Here is a 20000-nt window from a genome sequence, read left to right on the forward strand (position 1 = left end):
CCCACCACACTCAACTACATATCAGGATGAAAATTCACTACTTAACTGGTCTCTGCTGCTTATATACATACATATATACACACAGCTCTCTCTCTCTCTCTCTCTCTCTCTCTTCTCTCATCCTCTCTCTCATTCGCTCTGCCTTCTCTAACCTCGGCCTCCTAAAGCTGGCCTCACACGAGGCATTTTTTTCTCGAGCAGCGAGCCGTTGCTGCCGAGAATGAAAAACCGGGAGCTTTTAGCTCGAGATTCTTGCTTCCGAACAGGACGGAAAACAGCCAGCACGAGCCGCGAGCCACAGCATAGTGTAAACAAACAAGATGGCTGCTGCTGATAGGACGTAATCTCCTGAGCACTCTTGAACCCACAAACGTTTTTTGTTACTCTTGTATTCACGTAAGTTCCGAGAAATAAACCCACTGCAGCGCATCTTGCAACAGTCCGACAATTTCTGGGCGCCATGATGATATCAGATGATCAGTTTTGTTTACTTTTTCCTACGGCTCCTCGAAACCACGAGTTCCTAGTGTGACGATACAACACTTTTGCTCGCGAGCATCGGCTGGATGCTGGCCAAAACCGCGAGCAAGAAATGACTAGTGTGATACCAGCTTAATAAGACTAAGGCATAGCTGCCGACCACCTCGGCCTGTCACTCGGTAGACCGAGGTTCGTTCCCAGTGTAAGGTAGAAATTTACTTCTGTGAAACACATATTCATTTGTTCATTAATGTCCAGTATTTCCACACACATACACGCACACACACACACACACATATATATATATATATATATATATATATGAATTCTTTTTACTGTAATCAATAGTATAATATGAAGATAAAAGGCCCATGAAACACTATTTTAACATTGCAACCATACATATATTTCGAGCACATCCTTCTGTGCTCCTGATCACTGGTAAAATATAGACATAGGATGTCTTACAAGAGTATATAGTGTAACCCAGGAAGGGTGGAAATTTAACTATTCCCTGGTGATTTTTGGCCTCATTAACTCCGTCTGGCGACTCGTCCGGTGATCGGATGTTCTTGGACACCTGTTTGAGGAGAGCCCTAAGGATTAGTTCGTCGATGTCATCCGATTTCCAATGTCCTCCTGTCAAGTTCATATTGTTGGTTTGATTGATGATAGCAGAGTCCAGCATTTTCCTTTTGTACGGACAGCTACAAGATGTCATCCAATTTCCAGACGTCGATTAACTAATCCTTAAGCCGCTCCTCAAACAGGTGTCCAAGAACATCTGACCACCGAACGAGTCGCCAGATGGAGTTAATGAGGCCAAAAATCACCAGGGAATAGTTTAATGTCCACCCTTCCTGGGTCACCAACAGAGGCTTGCTGCCATACCTACATATGTTTTTGTGTATATACTCTTGTAAGACATCCTATGTCTATATTTTACCAGTAATCAGGAGCGCAAAAGGAAGTGCTCGAAATATATGGTTGCAACGTTAAAATAGTGTTTTATGGGCTTTTTATCTTCATATATATATATATATATATATATATATATATATATATATATATATATATATTCTATTATTCCATATATATATATATATATATATATATATATATATGTATAGTGTATGTGTGTATGTATATATATATATATATATATATATATATATATATATATAATATATATATATATATATATATGTGTGTGTGTGTGTGTGTGTGTGTGTGTGTGTTAATACCACTCCCAGCGGTATTTTTTTCTTACCTTGGGATCAGTTGGCACCTCGTAGCCGGCAGTCGAGAAGTTATCTCTCTCTCTCTCTCTCTCTCTCTCTCGGGTGTGGAAATCAAAGCCTAGATTTACAAATACTAGAATTTAATAGGCAAGTTTAACAACCAACCGAGTAAAATGAAATTATGGGAAATGGATACTAATCTCACTAAGGATTCCCCAAAGTAATTCATTGTATCGCAATCATGACATGAAGGAATTAATTTCTGTCACCCTCAGTCTCAATCCCACTCTCATTTCTATTAAACTTGTTACTTCTTTAATGGACGAGTTGGTTACGTGCTCGACTACCGATCTCAGGGTCCAGGTTCAATTCCCTGCTCTGGCAATGCGGAATCAGGAATTTATTTCTGATGATAGAAATTCATTTCTCGATGTGGTTCGGATCCCACAATAAGCTGTAGGTCCCGTTGCTAATCAACCCATTGGTTCCTAGCCACATAAAAATATCTAAACCTTCGGGCCAGCCCTAGGAGAGCCATTAGTCAGCTCAGTGGTCTGGTAAAACTAGGATATACTTAACTTCTTGAGTCTGTTACACATAATTCTCAAAGTCATTATGTCTTAGGGCCCTTTCACACTATGTCGTACGTAAATGCGACACGATGTCGGACCTACATGCGACTAGCAGTCGACTATTATCTCTAATGTACCTTTTCACACTATGTCGGTCCGGCAAATTTGCCGGTCCGGCATCGCATTACAGCCGACAGGCCCCACTGGCCATGTCCGGTGCTGCAACCAGATGCGATTGCAGTTGGCCATTGCCTTCAATACGTGTCTTCACACTATGCGATTTTTTCCTGCATATACATGCGACAGCAGTAGACTTCCACTGCTTCTGGTGATCGGGTGCATTGGGTATTGAAAACATTTGAGGGATATAAATAGTGTTATTCCCGTTCCTGAATAACCACTGGTTCCATGCAACGAAAAAACACCATACAATAATAATAATAATAACAATAGTGTTCTAATGGTGGACCCTTTAGAACATTATATATACTCTCGTGATAGAGAGTTTTCCCTAATAACAATAGTGTTATTCGTAAATAAGAAAGAACTACAGGAATGGATAGCTTAAGTATAAACTACTGAGAAATGATTTAGTAAATGATTTGCTGTTTTTTTCATTTAGGTTACATATACGTTTTGATACTGAAATGATTAGAAGGTTATCGGCAGATTATTGATATAAAAGAGGACTGAAAGCTTTTGATTTCGATATATATGATTTTTTAAGACGTTTTTATAGTTAACACTTAAGTTTTATTTACATTAATTAATGAAACAGAGAGAGATATGGATTTTTTATACCAAAGTAAAAGATTTTAGTTTTTGATATAGATATATCAGTTTATACTTTTGATAAATAGAGATGTTTCAGCTCCATATTATTTCCTCTTACTTGAGGGTAACTGCCAGTTGTTGTGCTAGCGAAATATCATCTCTGAATGTCGTATTTCTTTTAGCAACTGGTCATGTAGACGTGACAAGAATTCCTCAAAGGTTGTTTTAGACATTCTGAAGTAATTGAAAAATTTATCATTATCTCTCTTCAGCTCCTCGAAAATTGGGGCAAATGCGCCATACAAGTGCCTTTGTGTATTCAAAGGGTGTACCCAGTGAATTCTAGGTTTTCTCTTCTTTTTTCTCAAATGTAATAAATAAAGAAAATAATTTTCTCCTCCTGTCCATCTAGTCACCACTACAGGCTGAGAGCAGACTGCAAGCGCTTGTCAAAAATTGGATCACTTTGTACGGCAGTCGGACAAATGTACGATTTGCACAATTTTGTGTCGCATTTAGATCCGGCACTGCAATCGTATCTTGGTCCGACAAGAATCACATAGTGTGAAAGGGCCCTTATGCACCATTTTAATTGACCACTTTCCACATTCGCCATTTTGAATGCTCATATACACTGGAGCACATCACCCCCAATTATGCATGGGTCCATTGAAACTTTTCTCCATATTGGGAAACTCGGTTCCCAAGAGTTCCAAAATACGACCAGCCACTTTCACTTTGTACAAGAGAATGAAAGCCTCTTCTCCAAAGATTTCGTAACCAACACTTGAATACACAAATGCAATTTTAACCGGACCAAAAATTTCCATGGAAATTTCCATTTTTCTCTGAACAATGTTCAATCACATTCTGAGTTGATTTCCGCTCCCAGGGCTGCAAACGATGAATCTCCCTCGGAACTGCTGTGTTGTGGCCCATAGCGCTGAGTAACCACTAAGTCAACTGCAAAATCGCTGAATATATCAAGCATTTGTATATTGCAAATATCAGCACCTATATGTTTATATATAGTATACTTAAGCTTCTAGGTGTGACTTGTAGTTTTCAAACTTGATAGAACCCAAATTTGAATCATGGGCATATTTATCAGCCGGAGCAGTGAATCCAGGCCTAGGTCGACTGACATTGGTAACAGTCTAAGAGGAAATGCTCATAAGGTTAGCAACTTCTTCCCCAAAGATTAGCTGAGCACCGGTGGGCAAAACACTCTCGAGTTAACCTCTGTAAAGGGAGGTATATGATGATATATATATATATATATATATATATATATATATATATATAATATATATATATATATATATATATATATATATATGTGTGTGTGTGTGTGTGTGTGTGTGTGTGTGTGTGTGCGCGTGTGTATAGACAGAAATGTTTAAGCTTAAGTATTGTTACATAATATAATACTGAATTAAGAGTTATTATGCAGTTCTAGTTCTAAATTCACAAACATATTATATTCTGATGTGCTTTAATGGTTAGCATTGTGTGGAAGAATGCACTATAATGTTCCTGTTCGATGACATTTTAGACCAATCTGTTTAGTATCTGTTTGTATGCAGTTGATTAAATGATGATTGACAAAAACTTTATTGCCTTGTTTCTCTCAGATTTGGGAACTTTCGATAAGAGAGGTAAAATTAACAGACGCAGGCCTCTACGAATGCCAGATAGCAACCCATCCGTTTACGTCTTACTTCTTCAACTTAAAAGTTGTAGGTGAGTAGGTTTTCTAATGGCGAATTATATCTATCAGTTTTTAATCAGGTGAGTTCTTGATCCAACTTCTCACATCTTACTGGAATTAGATGTATTTTCAACCATGAGATTTAGAAATAGTTTGCAATGCATCCATATTTTTTTCGTTGTTTACAATGTATATATATTTCCAAGCCATTGACGAAGGAATGATACATAGTATTACTAAGTCACAAATATATATACTACAGAGACAGTACTGACGAACATACACACAACCGTTTGAGACTGCAGAATCCACCCACAGGCAAGTGTCAAGGTAGGGGTGGCTTTCAAAAATAATTTTGCTAAAACTTACTTTAAATTGTTTAAATTTTAAGTTAGGCAGTAGAGATGTATGGAAATAGGATTATTATATTTGTAAACACAGTAAGGGGGCAGTAGTAGTAATGAGATTTCCAACCCCGCCTCCCGACATCTGTCAGGTGTGGACTTGTCTCCTACGGTGGCAACGTTTATCGCTAGTGTCCCTTGAGAATTTATTGTAAATTTTAGCCAAATGATTTTTGAAAACCACTCCTACCGTGACACCTGCCTGTGGGTGGATCTGCAGTCTCAAACGGTTGTATGTGTGTTCGTCAGTACTGTCTCTAATACAATGTATCAGTCCTTCGTCAATGGCTCGGAAATAAAGTCAAAACTATATATATATGTATATATATACATATTGGAGTAGGGATATGCGTTCTGTCTTTTATCCATTTATTTAGCGCCGACGTTTCGTATCAGCTTGATACATTTTCCAGGCTGAAACGATAACATATCAATTTTGTTCTCTGTATTCGCTCCTAGCCCTTTCACTGTTATTCTGTATTTCTGTTTTTATTCAGTTTTTATTCTTAATTCATTAAAAAGGTTTTTAATTATGGTGTTGGTAAACATCTTGTGTATCTTTTTACTTATACTCAATTGATATGTAATCGTTTCAGCCTGGAAAATGTATCAAGCTGATACGAAACATTGCAGCTAAATTGATGGATAAAAGACAGAACGTGTCTCCCTACTCCAATATGTTTATCCTTGAGTAATTGCTCCTGTCTCCATAAAATATATATATATATTGTATATATATATATATATATATTATATATATTATATATAATAATTAATAATAATAATATATTATATAATAATAATATATAATCTAATAAAAGAATAATAATAATAATAACTAAAATAATAATAATAATAATAATAATAATAATAATAAAAGGAGCCCACAAAAATGCCAAAATATAGAAAGAAAGTACTATGTTTCAGAGACTGCTGTCTCTCTCTTCAGGTGGATAATGAATGAGAAAAGGTGGTATTTATACCAAGATATCCATCCACTGTTAGCTGATTTTAGGTCACCCCCACTGATAATTCCTATTTAATCTTCCTAAGCGTTGAAGGAAGACTCTATAATATCTGAATCCCAGGCACACTTTGAGATGTTCATTACCTGTCTTTGTTTAATTAAGGCAGACTCTATCATCTGGTTTTTGTACTGACATTTGCTGCTATCAATTATATGTGACCTTTCAGTTGATTCTGTGGTTATGGTTATTTATATGGTTAAAAATCACTGAGCTCTGTTGCCCATACCTAACTGACCGTTTATGTTGTATTAATCACTGGAGAAGTGATTTTCACGTAAAACCGAGGTAAGATTGGTCACAGTCCAAGCATGGGATTTCGTATGTTCCTGTGTTATTGGGGATTGTCTTTTGTTGGATGTTGATCAGGGATTTGGCTAAGGTATTTGTGTAGGTAAAGGCAAAAGCATTAGATTTTTGGAGAGTCTGGTTCACTGTCTTAATCCTGTCCAGGTGTGGAATTTTTATTTTATTGTTGGGTGCATCCTGGTAAAGGAATTTGAACTAATTCATAAGCAGTTTTCGTCTAATTGAGAAAGCAATTCATGAAGCAAACAAACGAAATTTTCTACCACACCCTCAAGACAAGACCTGAGAGACACTCAACAATAAAATAAAAATTCCACACCTGGGCAGGATTAAGACAGTGACCCAGACTCTCGGAAAATTTAACCCTTTTGCCTTTACCTACCCAAATACCTTACCCAAATCCATGATTAACATCTAACAAAAGTCAATCCCCCAAGGATACATGCCTGGACTGTGACCAATCTTACCTCGGTTTTACAAGAAAATCATTCCCTAGAGATTAATATAACATATACTCGTACTGTCAGTTAGATATGGACAACGGAGCTCAGTGATTCTTAACCATATAAATAACCATAACCACAGGAATTTGTTGTAACAGAAAATATATACCAGTTATACATACATACATACATAACATACATACATACTATATATATATATATATATATATATATATATATATATATATATATATATATATATATATATATAGTATAGTACATGAAAAGGTTCCTGGGTATCGAGATTGTGCATGTTTTTCGACGACACTTGGCTATGATTAGAACTAAATTTCCGTAATGTAAATAGATGCTGATATTCGACTCTAAAAGGAATTCTGGGAATAAGAACGATCTTGCAATGAATGAGCAGTAAGTTAATGGCTTTGATTTAAGAAACACTTAGTCAATAGCGAAAAATACTTAGACGACCTTGCTGGCCGCCCATGAGAAGCTGCATTCTTTGAACAACATTTGACCCTGATTAGACAAACGTTTAGTTTACATCACTGACCCGAGAGAAAGATGTTTTCAGTGTTTAGGGTAAACTAACTACGATGCGTTAGGAGACTGGATCGATGGTTCTAGATGTATGTGGAGGTGCATGTAAACGATGAATACACCCATATGAAGCAAGAATATATGTATACTGAATGACGAATCTGTGTCGTCACTCAAAGTATGACGTCCATTGCTGCTTTAGATTTATTAACTTTATATCAAGGTGGGATGCTTTCTACTTCAAGATACTTTCTACTACAAGTGGGTTTACTTATTGGTGGCAAGGCGGAGAAACTTTCTACTTCAAAACGTGTAATGATTAGACTTTCAAGACGTGAATGAAGAATTTACGCGTTTACCTTCAGTTTATTTTGACTAGAAGACTCTAGTGGTGATGAACTCCGAACTGGTAAAGAATCGTGCCGATTCGATCGATCGATCGAGAGATAGAGAGAGAGAGAGAACATTTTTTCAATATAAAGAAAAGCCCAACAACCAAGAAAGGAAGACAACGACGTAATCGCACAAGAATTTAAGAAGCATTTATAAGGTAAAAAAGAAAAAAAAAGTCCTTAGAAGAACGAGAAACAAGGAGAACAACATAACTCAGAAATCAGCGACGCAACTCCATGCGAGTACCAACGCAGAGTAGAACCAGTTCGATTCTGTAAAAGTAAGAATATGTATAGTACATAGGCACAATAAAATCACACACGTGAAAATATTTATGAATTATATTAAGATCAACACCCGTCTTTGTTATCATTTATGAAACAAATTAACAATACCAAAATTAGTTTGGTTGAACAAACTGATATTTTCTTTTCTATAACTAACCCTTTTATTAGTCGAAAGTTACTATTTCACTAATTAGTTATGGTGAATTTAACTTGTGATTCTAAGTTTATTTTATTTTTGTTCTTTTACCACATTTTAATTTCTATTTTTTTATTTCTCAATTCCAATTGATTTTTTGTGTTGCTTGTGACAGCTTAACTTTCCTTTGATATTTTTTATTTGCTACTATCTATTGAAATTGTTTGTCGAGACGTAACACCTGAAGATTAGGGTTTGCAAGGAGTCAAGCCCATAACTTGACTGTGGCAGAAAATACTCAAAATACAGTATTCATATACAGTAGGATAACCAGAATTCAGTCCAGTATGATTAAATTTTTGGGGAGGAAAGATGCCTATAATTTAGAGACCTGGATCGAGCAGCTTTACATTCATTTAAACAGGTTAACAGAGAATGGTGAAGACAATGAGAGGGAAAAATGCTTAGACCTGTCTTCGAGCAATTTAGGTTCGTACATCCATTTTGAAGCTTCTCGGAGGCTTGTGACGTGGGAAGCACTGAAGGAATAATTCATGAGAATTTACTCAAATGCAGGAGAGGCAGATCCAGTGATACAAGCGGTCAGATTGATGCAGACTTAAAAAATCGATAATGGAAATTACCTCAAAATAAGTCCACAGATATTCAGTTGGTTCAAAGAATGGACAATTTTCATTTCTACCTCATCCTCAACATTGGTAGATGCATCATGTCAATGAGTAACTGAAGTAAAGGACTGCAGAAACTTCATCAGTCCAGCAATGCTTTTGGGAACATTACCATCTAAGTATTAGAAAAGATGACTCACGTATGGAAGATGGTGGATGATGTCCTTGATATAGAGACTGAAGTAAGGAAGATTGTAGGAAGAAACAAGGAAAGGAATAATTGACACATATAAACCACTGGCAACCATAGGTCAAGAAAGAAAGGTAGGTGACAGACAAACTCGATCTAGAACAACCTTTGTATTATCCTAGCCTGCCAATCCTGGACAGTGTCCCTTTTTCTATGACAGGTACACTATGCCAGACCACGGCATTCACTTGCATAGTGTCAGTGTTTCTGACAGTTAAAGCAAGTAATGCCAAAATATTTTCGCTGTTGAGACGCTTTGGTCCACATGGACTCCGGAGAGCAGGTGCCGCCCTGGCATAAGTTACACAAAGAGTGGGGGTCGATCTTCGTCGACGACAAGAAAGCCCCACACGACTTATCCTCCGAAAGGTCTGGACAATGGTGTTGAGGCGCGTTGGGCTCCATGATGGAATTACACACACACACACACACTGGGAAGAGAAGACTCTCGCACACAAGGGAAACACACAAAGGGATCAGGCTGGTACACAGACGACAAGCTGATGTGTGTACATGGGTCAGTGACCAGGAAAGAACTGAGGCCGGAGGTCGAGGTGCGTAGCCTTGACCCTCGGGGCATGTACCTGGCTGGGTGTGGAAGGGGTAACCGGATTTTTCTGGTCGGTACCAGATTGACATCTAGGATTCTCATAGTAAGTAGTTCGAGGTAAGTATACGGCGTCGGAACAAAAGTAAATGTTCAATTCCAATTAAATTCCAATCATAAACTTAATTCCAATACTGGGCCTATTGACACCATCTCATTCAGCTACACTGACAGGAATTAAACCTGTCAATCTTGAACATGATAATAACCACATAAATAGTTACCGTATATTGTTATATTTCTATTACAAGATTGAAAGGGAACATAAAAAAGGGAGCTTAAAACATTATTTTAGCATCTATTCCTATTCAATTCATAACTGGCCCCTGGTTCTATATATTCATGTTTCAAGAACATTGACAGTGCTCTAGTCTCTGCTAAAACACAAACATATATGCAAATTCTTCATCTGTCAGTGCTGTAAATGGATCCATACGATTCGAAAAAGAGAAGAGATTATAAATAATCGGGTTGATAATTTGATTACCATGGGGTTTCCTTCAGTGGTGCATATTTTATGAGTATTGCACAATTGAAATCAGCTATTCCTTGTTTAGTATATTTACCAGAAAAATATTACAGATGGCTTTATCCCTCCTCATAACTGGTTGCAACTTGGAAATTTACAGTAGACCTATAAATACATTAAGCACAGGGTCACACCATCAAAAACAAATTAACTAAAATTGATGGTAAGGTACAATATAATATAATTACTTTCTATATTCTCTCCAGCAACAATGTAACGGGGTCGTCATGCAACTGTGCCTGTCTTCTCCAGCTGCATCATCAAGCAGGTTGTGGATCTCGATGTCATACAGCATATCCATTGCTTCAATCCACTCTTCCATCGTGTACAAATTCTGTAATTTAGTGTTTACCGTTAACATACACTTTGAGTCAGGCTGGTGACTCTATGACATTAATAAAAACATGAACAATGCACCCAAAAGTATGCATGCAACTCAAAGAACTGCTGGACCAGGTGAAACTAGAGAGGGAAAAAGATCCTTGGGAAAATATTGTCAACTTATCATGATCAAAGGAAAATACAGCCTTTAAAAGTCTGTTGCTAATAAATATTCTAGGCTTTCAGTAAAAGTGCTTATCAATATAAACCTCTGGAGAGTGGAATGCATATCATAGGTCATTGTGTGACTGGAGTTACATTCAAATTGCTGTAACTCCATCTTGTGCCCCTTAGATTACTAATTATAACCTAACCTAGCCCTAGCCTAACCAAACTCCTATTTGGAAAAGCCTAACCAAACCTAAGACTAGCTTAACCTAACCAGGAAAATATATTTTCGTCAGCAAAAAAGATACTTATGCCAAAAACAATAAATGACCCACCAAATTCCCCCTTACCTAACATGACCGATTTCCCCCTTGCATAGATTGGCTACCAGGTGGGCAAAGGGGGGTTGGAGACACACTTAGGTTGTTATGGCTGTGTGAAGTTCGTAAACCCTGGCAGTCAGAACGGCAGGTCTTCTAAGTACAAAGGCAGTCTTTTACAAGACTGTAAATAAGGCATATGTGTATTGAAAGAATGGAGCACTAAAATATTTGGCATGCGTTATATGTTCTAATATTTACATGAGTTGTGCAGCTCTCTTTTAATTTTACAAAAAAACATATGAAGAGGTTCTCGAAAAGGTGGTGAAGACTGCTTCTTCGTTTCCAATAATTTTCGCACTTCGATCATCTTCACCTTTGGCACGAAGAGGTGGTTCGTGGCACAATAATACCATTTCAGGGACGAAGCGCTTCTTCATCGAAGGTGATAGTTTAAAAATAAGGCCCTTAGGAAATCCAATTTGAAGTTAAAAAAGAAAGAAATGTTCTTTTCTGTGGACAAGAATTGAATACTAAGGACACACCCTCAGTGAAAGAGGTATTTAAATAAATAATTTAACGGTGAGGGTCCTTAAGGAATATCCCAGGCCTCAGCATGAGAAGGACGTGAAATAATGTCTACGATTGGCATGTTTTTACAGCAAGTTGGTTAAGAACTTTGCTTTGCAACCATATCTGCTACATTAGCAGATCTCATAACGGCAACATAGACGTTATGATCACCGGATCCGATCATCTGAAGCAGAAGTAAATCTCACTGTCTATGGGGTGATCGTCCGACCAAAAGTGGGCAGAGTCTGTCGGCCTCTCCGACCAACTCACAACCTGCCGTAGCCAGGTTTGTAGCATCTAATTTAGTTCAGGTGGCCCGAAGCCTCCATGTCTATGGCGTGATCTCAAGATTTACTTCAGTTTCAATGAGACACTGAAGTGGCAACATGGCAGCTGCGTCCGCAGATAAGGAGTTCTGAGAGGAGTTTATTGAATGTCATAGGAAAGCGAAATTAGACTTATGATACATCAGTTGGAAAATTCAGAAGGATGATAATTATCTATAATTAATATTATATATATATTATATATATATATTTTATAATGTGTGTGTGTATATATATAATATATATATGATATATATGTGTGTTGTGTGTTTTTTTGGTTTGTTTGTTTTGTTTGTTTTGTATGTATGTATGTATGTATGCATATATATATATATATATATATATATATATATATATGTGTGTGTGTGTGTGTGTGTGTATGTATGTATGTATGTATGTATGTATGTATGGCCCGAAGAACGACTTGTGGCACGTAAGCGAAGTGTGTCCAGCAACCTCTCGTTTAGTGAATTTGGTTGTCGATCTGCTCGTCAGTTCTCGGGTAATTAAATCAATCACTAGGGTAAAGTTTCAAATAAGTAAATAAACAATCATAGTTCAGTTCAGGCTCTCCTTTTTCGCTGAGATTTTGCAGTTTCTGTTGCAAGAGTGCAGTCAGTCTAACGTCATCACTTAGTGGAGTGTCCACGTCCTAACTCTCCCAGTTTTCGGCAAACTGAAGTGAATCCGAACGTCTATGGGTAACGCGGATGCCGGAGACAACGGAACCTGATCCGCCGGTCGTATCGTCTATTTGGCCCTTTAGGGAGGATCTGGACCTTGAATGGAAGGGAAGCCAACAAGATGCTTTTGAGGTGTTGAAGGAGAGATTTTCAAAACCCATCTTTCTTTCCTTTTTGGATTTCACCAAGGAATTCTTCCTAGCAACAGATGCAAGTTCTACCGGAATAGGATCTCGGTAACTGATAAGGAATCCTTGGCTGTTGTAGAATCCTTGCCTGTTGTAGAATTTTGATGCACTTCAGATACGTTATCTTTGGTTAAAAGATTACAGTCCTCACTCATCACACAACTGACATACAGATGTTGAAGAATCCCAGTTTTTCAGGGAGCAGACAAAGGTGGTTCATGACCGCCTAAGATTATGAAATAGAATTAAAGACTGTACTGTACTAGGTTGCAGATTCCTTATTAACAAAGAATCACAAGTTATTGAAGCCATGAATGGTATATTTTGTGATGGAATATACAAAAGAATATCAAGTGGTTACTGTCGACTGGAGTTGCTGGGAAGGTAGTGTCGAGGGCTAGAGACCTGGCGGTAACGTTCCATTTATAATTATTCACATGAATGGTTGGATAATTCAACTTTTGTTTTACCATAAACGCCAAAATAATAATGGAAAAAAGAAACACTATAGATTATGAATTTCGTCTTTATTAAATGTGAAGTCTTTTTATGAATTAGGATGCACTGACGTCATCGCCATTTCTTAAACTGAAACTTTCTTTCCGATCTGTTTTGCAGAGGCAAGAGCTGTCATCTTCGGAGGCCCCGAAATCCACATTCACACTGGGAACCAATTACGTCTCCAGTGCTCGGTGCAAAATGCCACAGAGCCTCCGGTCTATATATTTTGGTTCCACAATAACAGTATGGTTAATTACGAGGCCAAGCGACCATTAGAGGTCATTGTCAGTCATCATTACTCAAGCACATTGGTAATTAGCAATGTCACGTGGTGCGATGCTGGGTCGTACCGATGTGAACCTCATAATGCAGTTCCGTCGAACGTAACAGTGCATGTTGTGGAAGGTATGTATCTAAGAACAGTTTTCCATCGGATATTGAGATTCTTTTATTAATTTTTCAGATCTTATAAAGTACGTTAGATATTTTACATAGCAGGCCTTTTATTACCAGATTGATATCTTTTTCCATATTTCAAAGAAAAATGATGGATTGGACAATGAAGGATGTACCTGTGACCGAGGGTATATCTGAATTATATCCCGTTACTTGGTTACTGTGAATGGTATCAGGATTGCTGTATATCTTTAATTTTATCTGCCATTATTTTTATGGTTCCATTTTCTCCTCTAACTCGTTTTCGGTGTTCATGTAATATAATATAAATTACTCTCTCTCTCTCTCTCTCTCTCTCTCTCTCTCTCTCTCTCTCTCTCTCTCTCTCTCTCTCTCTCTCTCTCTCTAAGAGACAGAATATTTACAATTGCTTTAAGATGCTTCATTCTTTGGATCCATTTTCAACAAAATAGAATCAAAGACTTCGCCTTCGCGCTCTCTTGCTTCTATTAGTGCTTTCCATATCATTGCCTTAGTAATTTAAAAAAGAATGCCCATCACCATATAAGGTTGACAGGAAATATTTAATTGGACAAACTTTGTCATTAATCCACTCTTGCTGCAAACTCAACTTTGGACAAGCCGGCAAATTTGGCCTTACCTGACTTACTCCAAAGCTTGCTGTGCAAACTTTCATTTCAGATATTTCTCAAGTAAGGATAGACTTGTTAGGTCTTCATAACCATTCAAAATTGCTTCTCTCATTGCATCATTCACTCGGAAATAAATCTTCATTTTTTCATTTATTTGTATGGTTGTAATCCCTGTGCTTGTGCCTTTTTTGTTTTTTTATAAAAGCACCCGGAGTCGATCCTTGGGGACAAAGATGATGTGGTTTATCATCGCTGCTGATGCAATGATAAAAAGAAGAAAGCATGTCCCTTTTCATTTCCTGTGCTGTCTTATACACATTTCTTCTAACAGCATTTCCATCGTAGCGCACGAGAGCATCTATAACTTTGTCAGTTAGCTTATGAGCCCCTCCTGATAAGCTTACAAATCTTTTTCCTCCCTTTCCATGAAAGACTTTTTGAGATTCCTCAGCCTAGCACCTAATCTCTTTGCAACTTGATTGATACATTCTAGTTTTATGACAGGGCATTTGGAACCATAGGGTCCAGATCCATCATTCAAGTTTACTAATGAACTATTTGCAGACGAATAACCATCACTCAGCATACTTTTATATCTCATTTTATTCACTGTCTCCGATCTTTGCCACATTACAAGTGCAGCATGGGCGTCCATTCCACCAGAAGAGCCTATATAATTTATCTTACAGTCTTTGTGTTTCTTGATCCTAGCTTCATACTGTTCTTTAGAGAGCTTCCCTGCTTTTAGCTTACTTGAAGAAATAGCATAGCTATGGCAATAAGAACATAACATTTCAAAATTCAGTATTGCCCTAGTGTCCACCTCTACCACAAATGCAACACCAAATTTTGACTTGTTACCTCGTGTCATCCAAGTTGCATTGAGCTGACATCAACTTCAATTACTCCATTTTCATCTGGCATCACTCCTAAATCATTAAAGTATTTGAACATTCCTTTTATGGTAGCATCTTTCAAGGCATTATATTTATCACGAATAGCATCACAAATCGCGTTCTGATATTTTCCAAACACACCTGGAGTTAGTCTGGTAAGCCTAAGATCCCAGTTTGTCTTTCTAGCCCCGTGCATCCAACATCATTCAACATGCTTGAAAGAACCATTCTTATATCAGAGTCAGCCAAAACTACTTTCATACATTTTACAACCACTTCTACCTCACAAGCTACTTTTTTCACATCAACTCTGTACTTCGAGTTACTGCATTTCGGTTTGTTACACACAATTTTTTCTGCAAGTTTTTCTAACCTTTTTTTCACAATAAGAAGAAATTCAATCCTTTTTCTTAGAACATTCAGAATGTCACCGACATAGTAATTTTATTTTCACAGATGGCTCCAAATCCAACGCTGGCATTGGATTTGGAGTACATTCTAATGGTTTTAATTGCAGAGATGCACTTCCTCTAGAGGCAAAACATTTTATAGCAGAGTTGTAAGGGATTTTAACTGCTGTTGAAAAAAAAGCTACGGTGGCAAATGACAAATTTACAATTTTTAGTGATGCCAAAAGCGTTTTACAGACTTTGGTACATTTTAATCCAACCAACCTTTAGTTTTAAATATTTTAGAATAGCTTGTCATCATTGAATGTAGAGGAATCAGAGTGGAATTTTGCTGGGTTCCAGCATATGTTGGTGTGCTTGGAGATGAAGAGGCTGATAAATTGGCAAAAACAGCTGTGGCAGAACTACTTCCAAGGAGATGGTCAGTATTACACAGTGATTGCTGGCTCAATATCAGGCGGCCTCTTTGTGATATTTGGCAACAGCATAGGGACTCTTTAGACTAAAATAAGATGAGGAAGATCAAGTGTCATATCTCCTTGGAAGTATAATTTTATGCCCTCTGTTGTCTTTGTATTGGCCATACTCGCTTAACACATGGATATTTAATGATGGGCAGACCTTGCACATACTATGAGGATTGCTTAGGCCCCTTGACTGTAAAGCATTTGCTGGTCGAATGCCCCAGTCTTGGTGATTTGAGAGTTCATTACCTCTCTGAAGCTAGGGGTGGGGATGGCGGGTACATGTTTACCAAGATCCTTGGAGAGGATGTAATTTATGATGCTAGTGGCATTTTAAAATATATTTTAGAAGTTTGGGTATTACATAAAATATGATTTTATTTCCTACAAGTTTCAATTATGTCTAATATAAATATACTGCCCTCTGTAGTCTTTTAATTGACATCAGAGTCCCTAACCATAGGAGTCACGACGCCTGATAACTTAAAATCATTCATTCATCCACCATTACTGTCATTCATGCATTGTCTGTCAAATATGGAGATGCATTTGTCCTTGCTGGGTGTTTTATTCTGGCAATAATTTTGTCTTTTTATGGAAATACACATTTCAATACTGATTCTATTTGTATATAACATTCCAGTTATTGTTTTTGTTAATTTAGCAAATATTTCTTTAAGTTTGTGCTACATGTTGCTTCTTTGTGGTAATACTGAACTGAATCTTGGTCCACAGAATCGATCATGGTTATCTTCTATATAGCAATGTCTATGGCTTATTCAACAAAAAAAGGGTCTTGGATGTTGCCACTGTTAGTTTTGATTACCTCTTTTGTTCCAAAACTCCTGCATTTGATTTCTGTCCTATTTAAGAACTGTTGATTCCTGGTTTTAGAATGCCTATTTTACCCAAGTGTCATGTCATTCCAACGGCCCATGGAATGTATTTGTATATTAGAGAGGATTTTTTCCATATATCATAGGTCACTGTATAAGTTTGGATGTCATGAAACACAAGTGGTTAAAGTTTGTTGAATGCTAATAGATTTTTATGGTTTTGCTGGCTATAGGAACCAAGATTTGAGTGACTTTATCCTTGCTTTCTTACCAAAATGGTAGCATTTCAGGAAGGTAACTCCAAAGCTTGTTTCTTTTCTGTTGGTGACTACAATGCTCTTTGTACTGAATGGATGAGCTCAGTTACTGCTATAGATAATCATGGTGTTGCTGCTGTAGATTTCTTCACCATTTCTGATTGGGAGCAGCTAATAAGTGAGCCAACACACCAATCTGCCAACCATCTTGACCTTGTGTTTATAGATGTAACAGGGACTATATATTACAGAGTAGTCTTGCTGGTGTGTTCTTCTGATGATTGTTTGATTAAGTTTAAATGTGGAGATGAATCAGGTTGTTCTTCATGTTAGCTTTTCAAAAAAAGCTATAACTGAAACATCAGGCAAACTGGAATAGTATGCAACATGATCTTATTGAGGAGCTCAGGTAGAGTGATATATTTAGATGTCTGAGTATTATTGAGTGTTTAAATGATCACCCTAGCACTTTTGTCAAGAAGAGAATTTATTCTAAAATCCTCAATTTCTGTCTTAAAGATAAGCTGTGGTTTCATGCTGCATGTAAGAAAAACAAACTCGTAATTTATGGAGGAACAATTGATTGGACGTTTTGTGGTGTAATTTAATAGATAATTGAAATCTAGGTTAGGTAATCTATGGAAGAGCTGAGAGAGATTATAATGGTTAAGCCATAAGTGATTATTTAATCTTAAGTCATCACTCTTTGGAGTTGATTGAAGCATGCCTTCACTTGTAGAAGCTGATGAAACTACAGTATACTGCCCCAAACAGAAGGCTCATGTCTTTGTGAGAAAACACTGTTAGTCCTTGGTGTTGCCTCAGTCATGCTCCTAGGCATTGACATTTATGGGAGCATAGACCCTAACAGGATCTTTCACCTCTTTTTGTAAAAAGAATGCTGGATTAATTGCTCTTAAGATTATTTCTATTTTTAGAAAACTAGTTGGGCTTGATAGTTTTCCCTGTTTGGAGCAGAGGAAACATTACTACATTACCTAAGGAACTAATTCCTTCTTCATGCCCCTTTGAATATAAGCTGATTTCAGTTACATCTTTATAGGCTTGTTGAAGATGATAATTTGCTACCAGCATTACAGTTTGGGTTTTGTAAAGGGTTCGATACTTATGATTCACTCTTGTCAATATCTACCATCTCGCAGAGTGCTCTCAATGAGGGTGCAGAGACATGCATGGCAATTCTAGATTTTCAGGCAGCCTTTGCCTGTGTGAATCATGAAGTACATATCAAGCTAAGATCACTGGGAATGGGAGGATCTTTTATTAGTATTTCAATTATATTTTGAAAAGGTAAGCATACAAGGGTCTGTGTTGATGGCCACTATTAGTAGCTGTAGTATTAACATTTCAGGTGTTGCTCAAGCTAGTGTTCTTGAACCACTTTTGCTACTTATTTTCTATACTGGTGATATATGGCAAGGTCTGGAGAACAAATTGGTTGCATATGCCGATGATGCCACGCTTTTAGCTTTGTTCCTTCTCTGTGCCTCTGGTTTGTGGTTGCATAATTCACTCATTCATGAGTGGAGTAGCCTTTTGTTTATGAAGCTTATAGCCATTATAAAACTCAAAGAATGATAGTCAGTTTATCTTGAAACTTTTTATCTTCGTGTCCTAATTTATGTATAAATGGTAGGATTTTAAATGTCAGTGAACCATTTAGGATTTTAGGGTTAACTTTTGATAAGAAATTGATTTTTGAGAAACATACGTAACATTGCTTTCTTTGTATCTCAAAAAGTTGGTGTCTTTTAAAAATATTTACGAATGTTATTACTTAATGAAGGTCATATATCTAAGTGTTTTATCCTTGTTCTTCTTTCTTGTCTGGAGTTCTGTTCTCCTATGTGGTCTTTGGGTGCTTGCATGGAGTTATGGCATCAGTCAGTTCTATTTTGCCAACTCTTCATGTTGACTTGTGGCATAGGGATAAAATGAGTTCATTATGTACTTCAACGACAAACACCCTCTGCACTCTCCTCTTCTTAAACTGGCCGTACTGTTTTTGTTCGAAACACTAGACAGGCTACTGCTTGGAGCGTGTTTCATTTCCTAGCATCAGCTTTAATACTACTCAGTTTGCTAAGAGTTTAATCTTGATTGTAACTGAAATGTAGAACAGTTTGCCCAGTTCAGTTGCAGAATTTTCTGATCTCCAATTATTTAAGCAAGGCGCGCATTCATTCCGTGGGACCTGGGGACAATGTATATATTAGTTTTATTTTCTGATTCCCCGTCTTTATTTATTTATCACCTTTTCCTATAACATGTCTTTCTCTGCAGGCTGATTTCCCTTTGGAGCCCTCTCTGGATTATAGTCTGTCGACTCTGTCCATGACGGATTTCAGCTGAAAATGAGAAGAGAGAAAGAAAAATTTGGAAATCTTTTGGGGTTCATATGTTGTTCCTGGCTGATTTTTCTCCAAGCAAGAAAAAGACCTGGAAGCGCTCTTTATTTGGTATTTATCTCTGAGCATTTCTGATTGGTTTATGTGGGAATGATCTTCATCGCAATGAGATACTATTTTTCGGAATAGCTTGCTATAAAGTTGTCTGTCTCATCAATAATTTAACCTTTATTTCCACATCGAATATATTACCGTCGTACTGAAAAGATACTTTCATTCTCTAGTGATTTA

General features: G+C 37.2%; 1 protein-coding gene across 2 annotated transcripts in view; it reads left to right on the forward strand.

Annotated features, from left to right (window-relative positions):
* The window catches only part of LOC135209022 (uncharacterized), a 195992-nt gene that overhangs the window by 157798 nt on the left and 18194 nt on the right, over positions 1 to 20000 (forward strand). For both annotated transcript variants that reach the window (XM_064241554.1, XM_064241556.1), the window contains exons 4-5: positions 4702 to 4810; positions 13546 to 13833. In XM_064241554.1, the coding sequence (XP_064097624.1) occupies positions 4702 to 4810; positions 13546 to 13833 (397 nt within the window). The remainder of the gene's footprint in view (positions 1 to 4701; positions 4811 to 13545; positions 13834 to 20000) is intronic.

The sequence above is a fragment of the Macrobrachium nipponense genome, chromosome 37, assembly GCF_015104395.2.
Source record: "Macrobrachium nipponense isolate FS-2020 chromosome 37, ASM1510439v2, whole genome shotgun sequence".
Lineage (NCBI taxonomy): Eukaryota > Metazoa > Arthropoda > Malacostraca > Decapoda > Palaemonidae > Macrobrachium > Macrobrachium nipponense.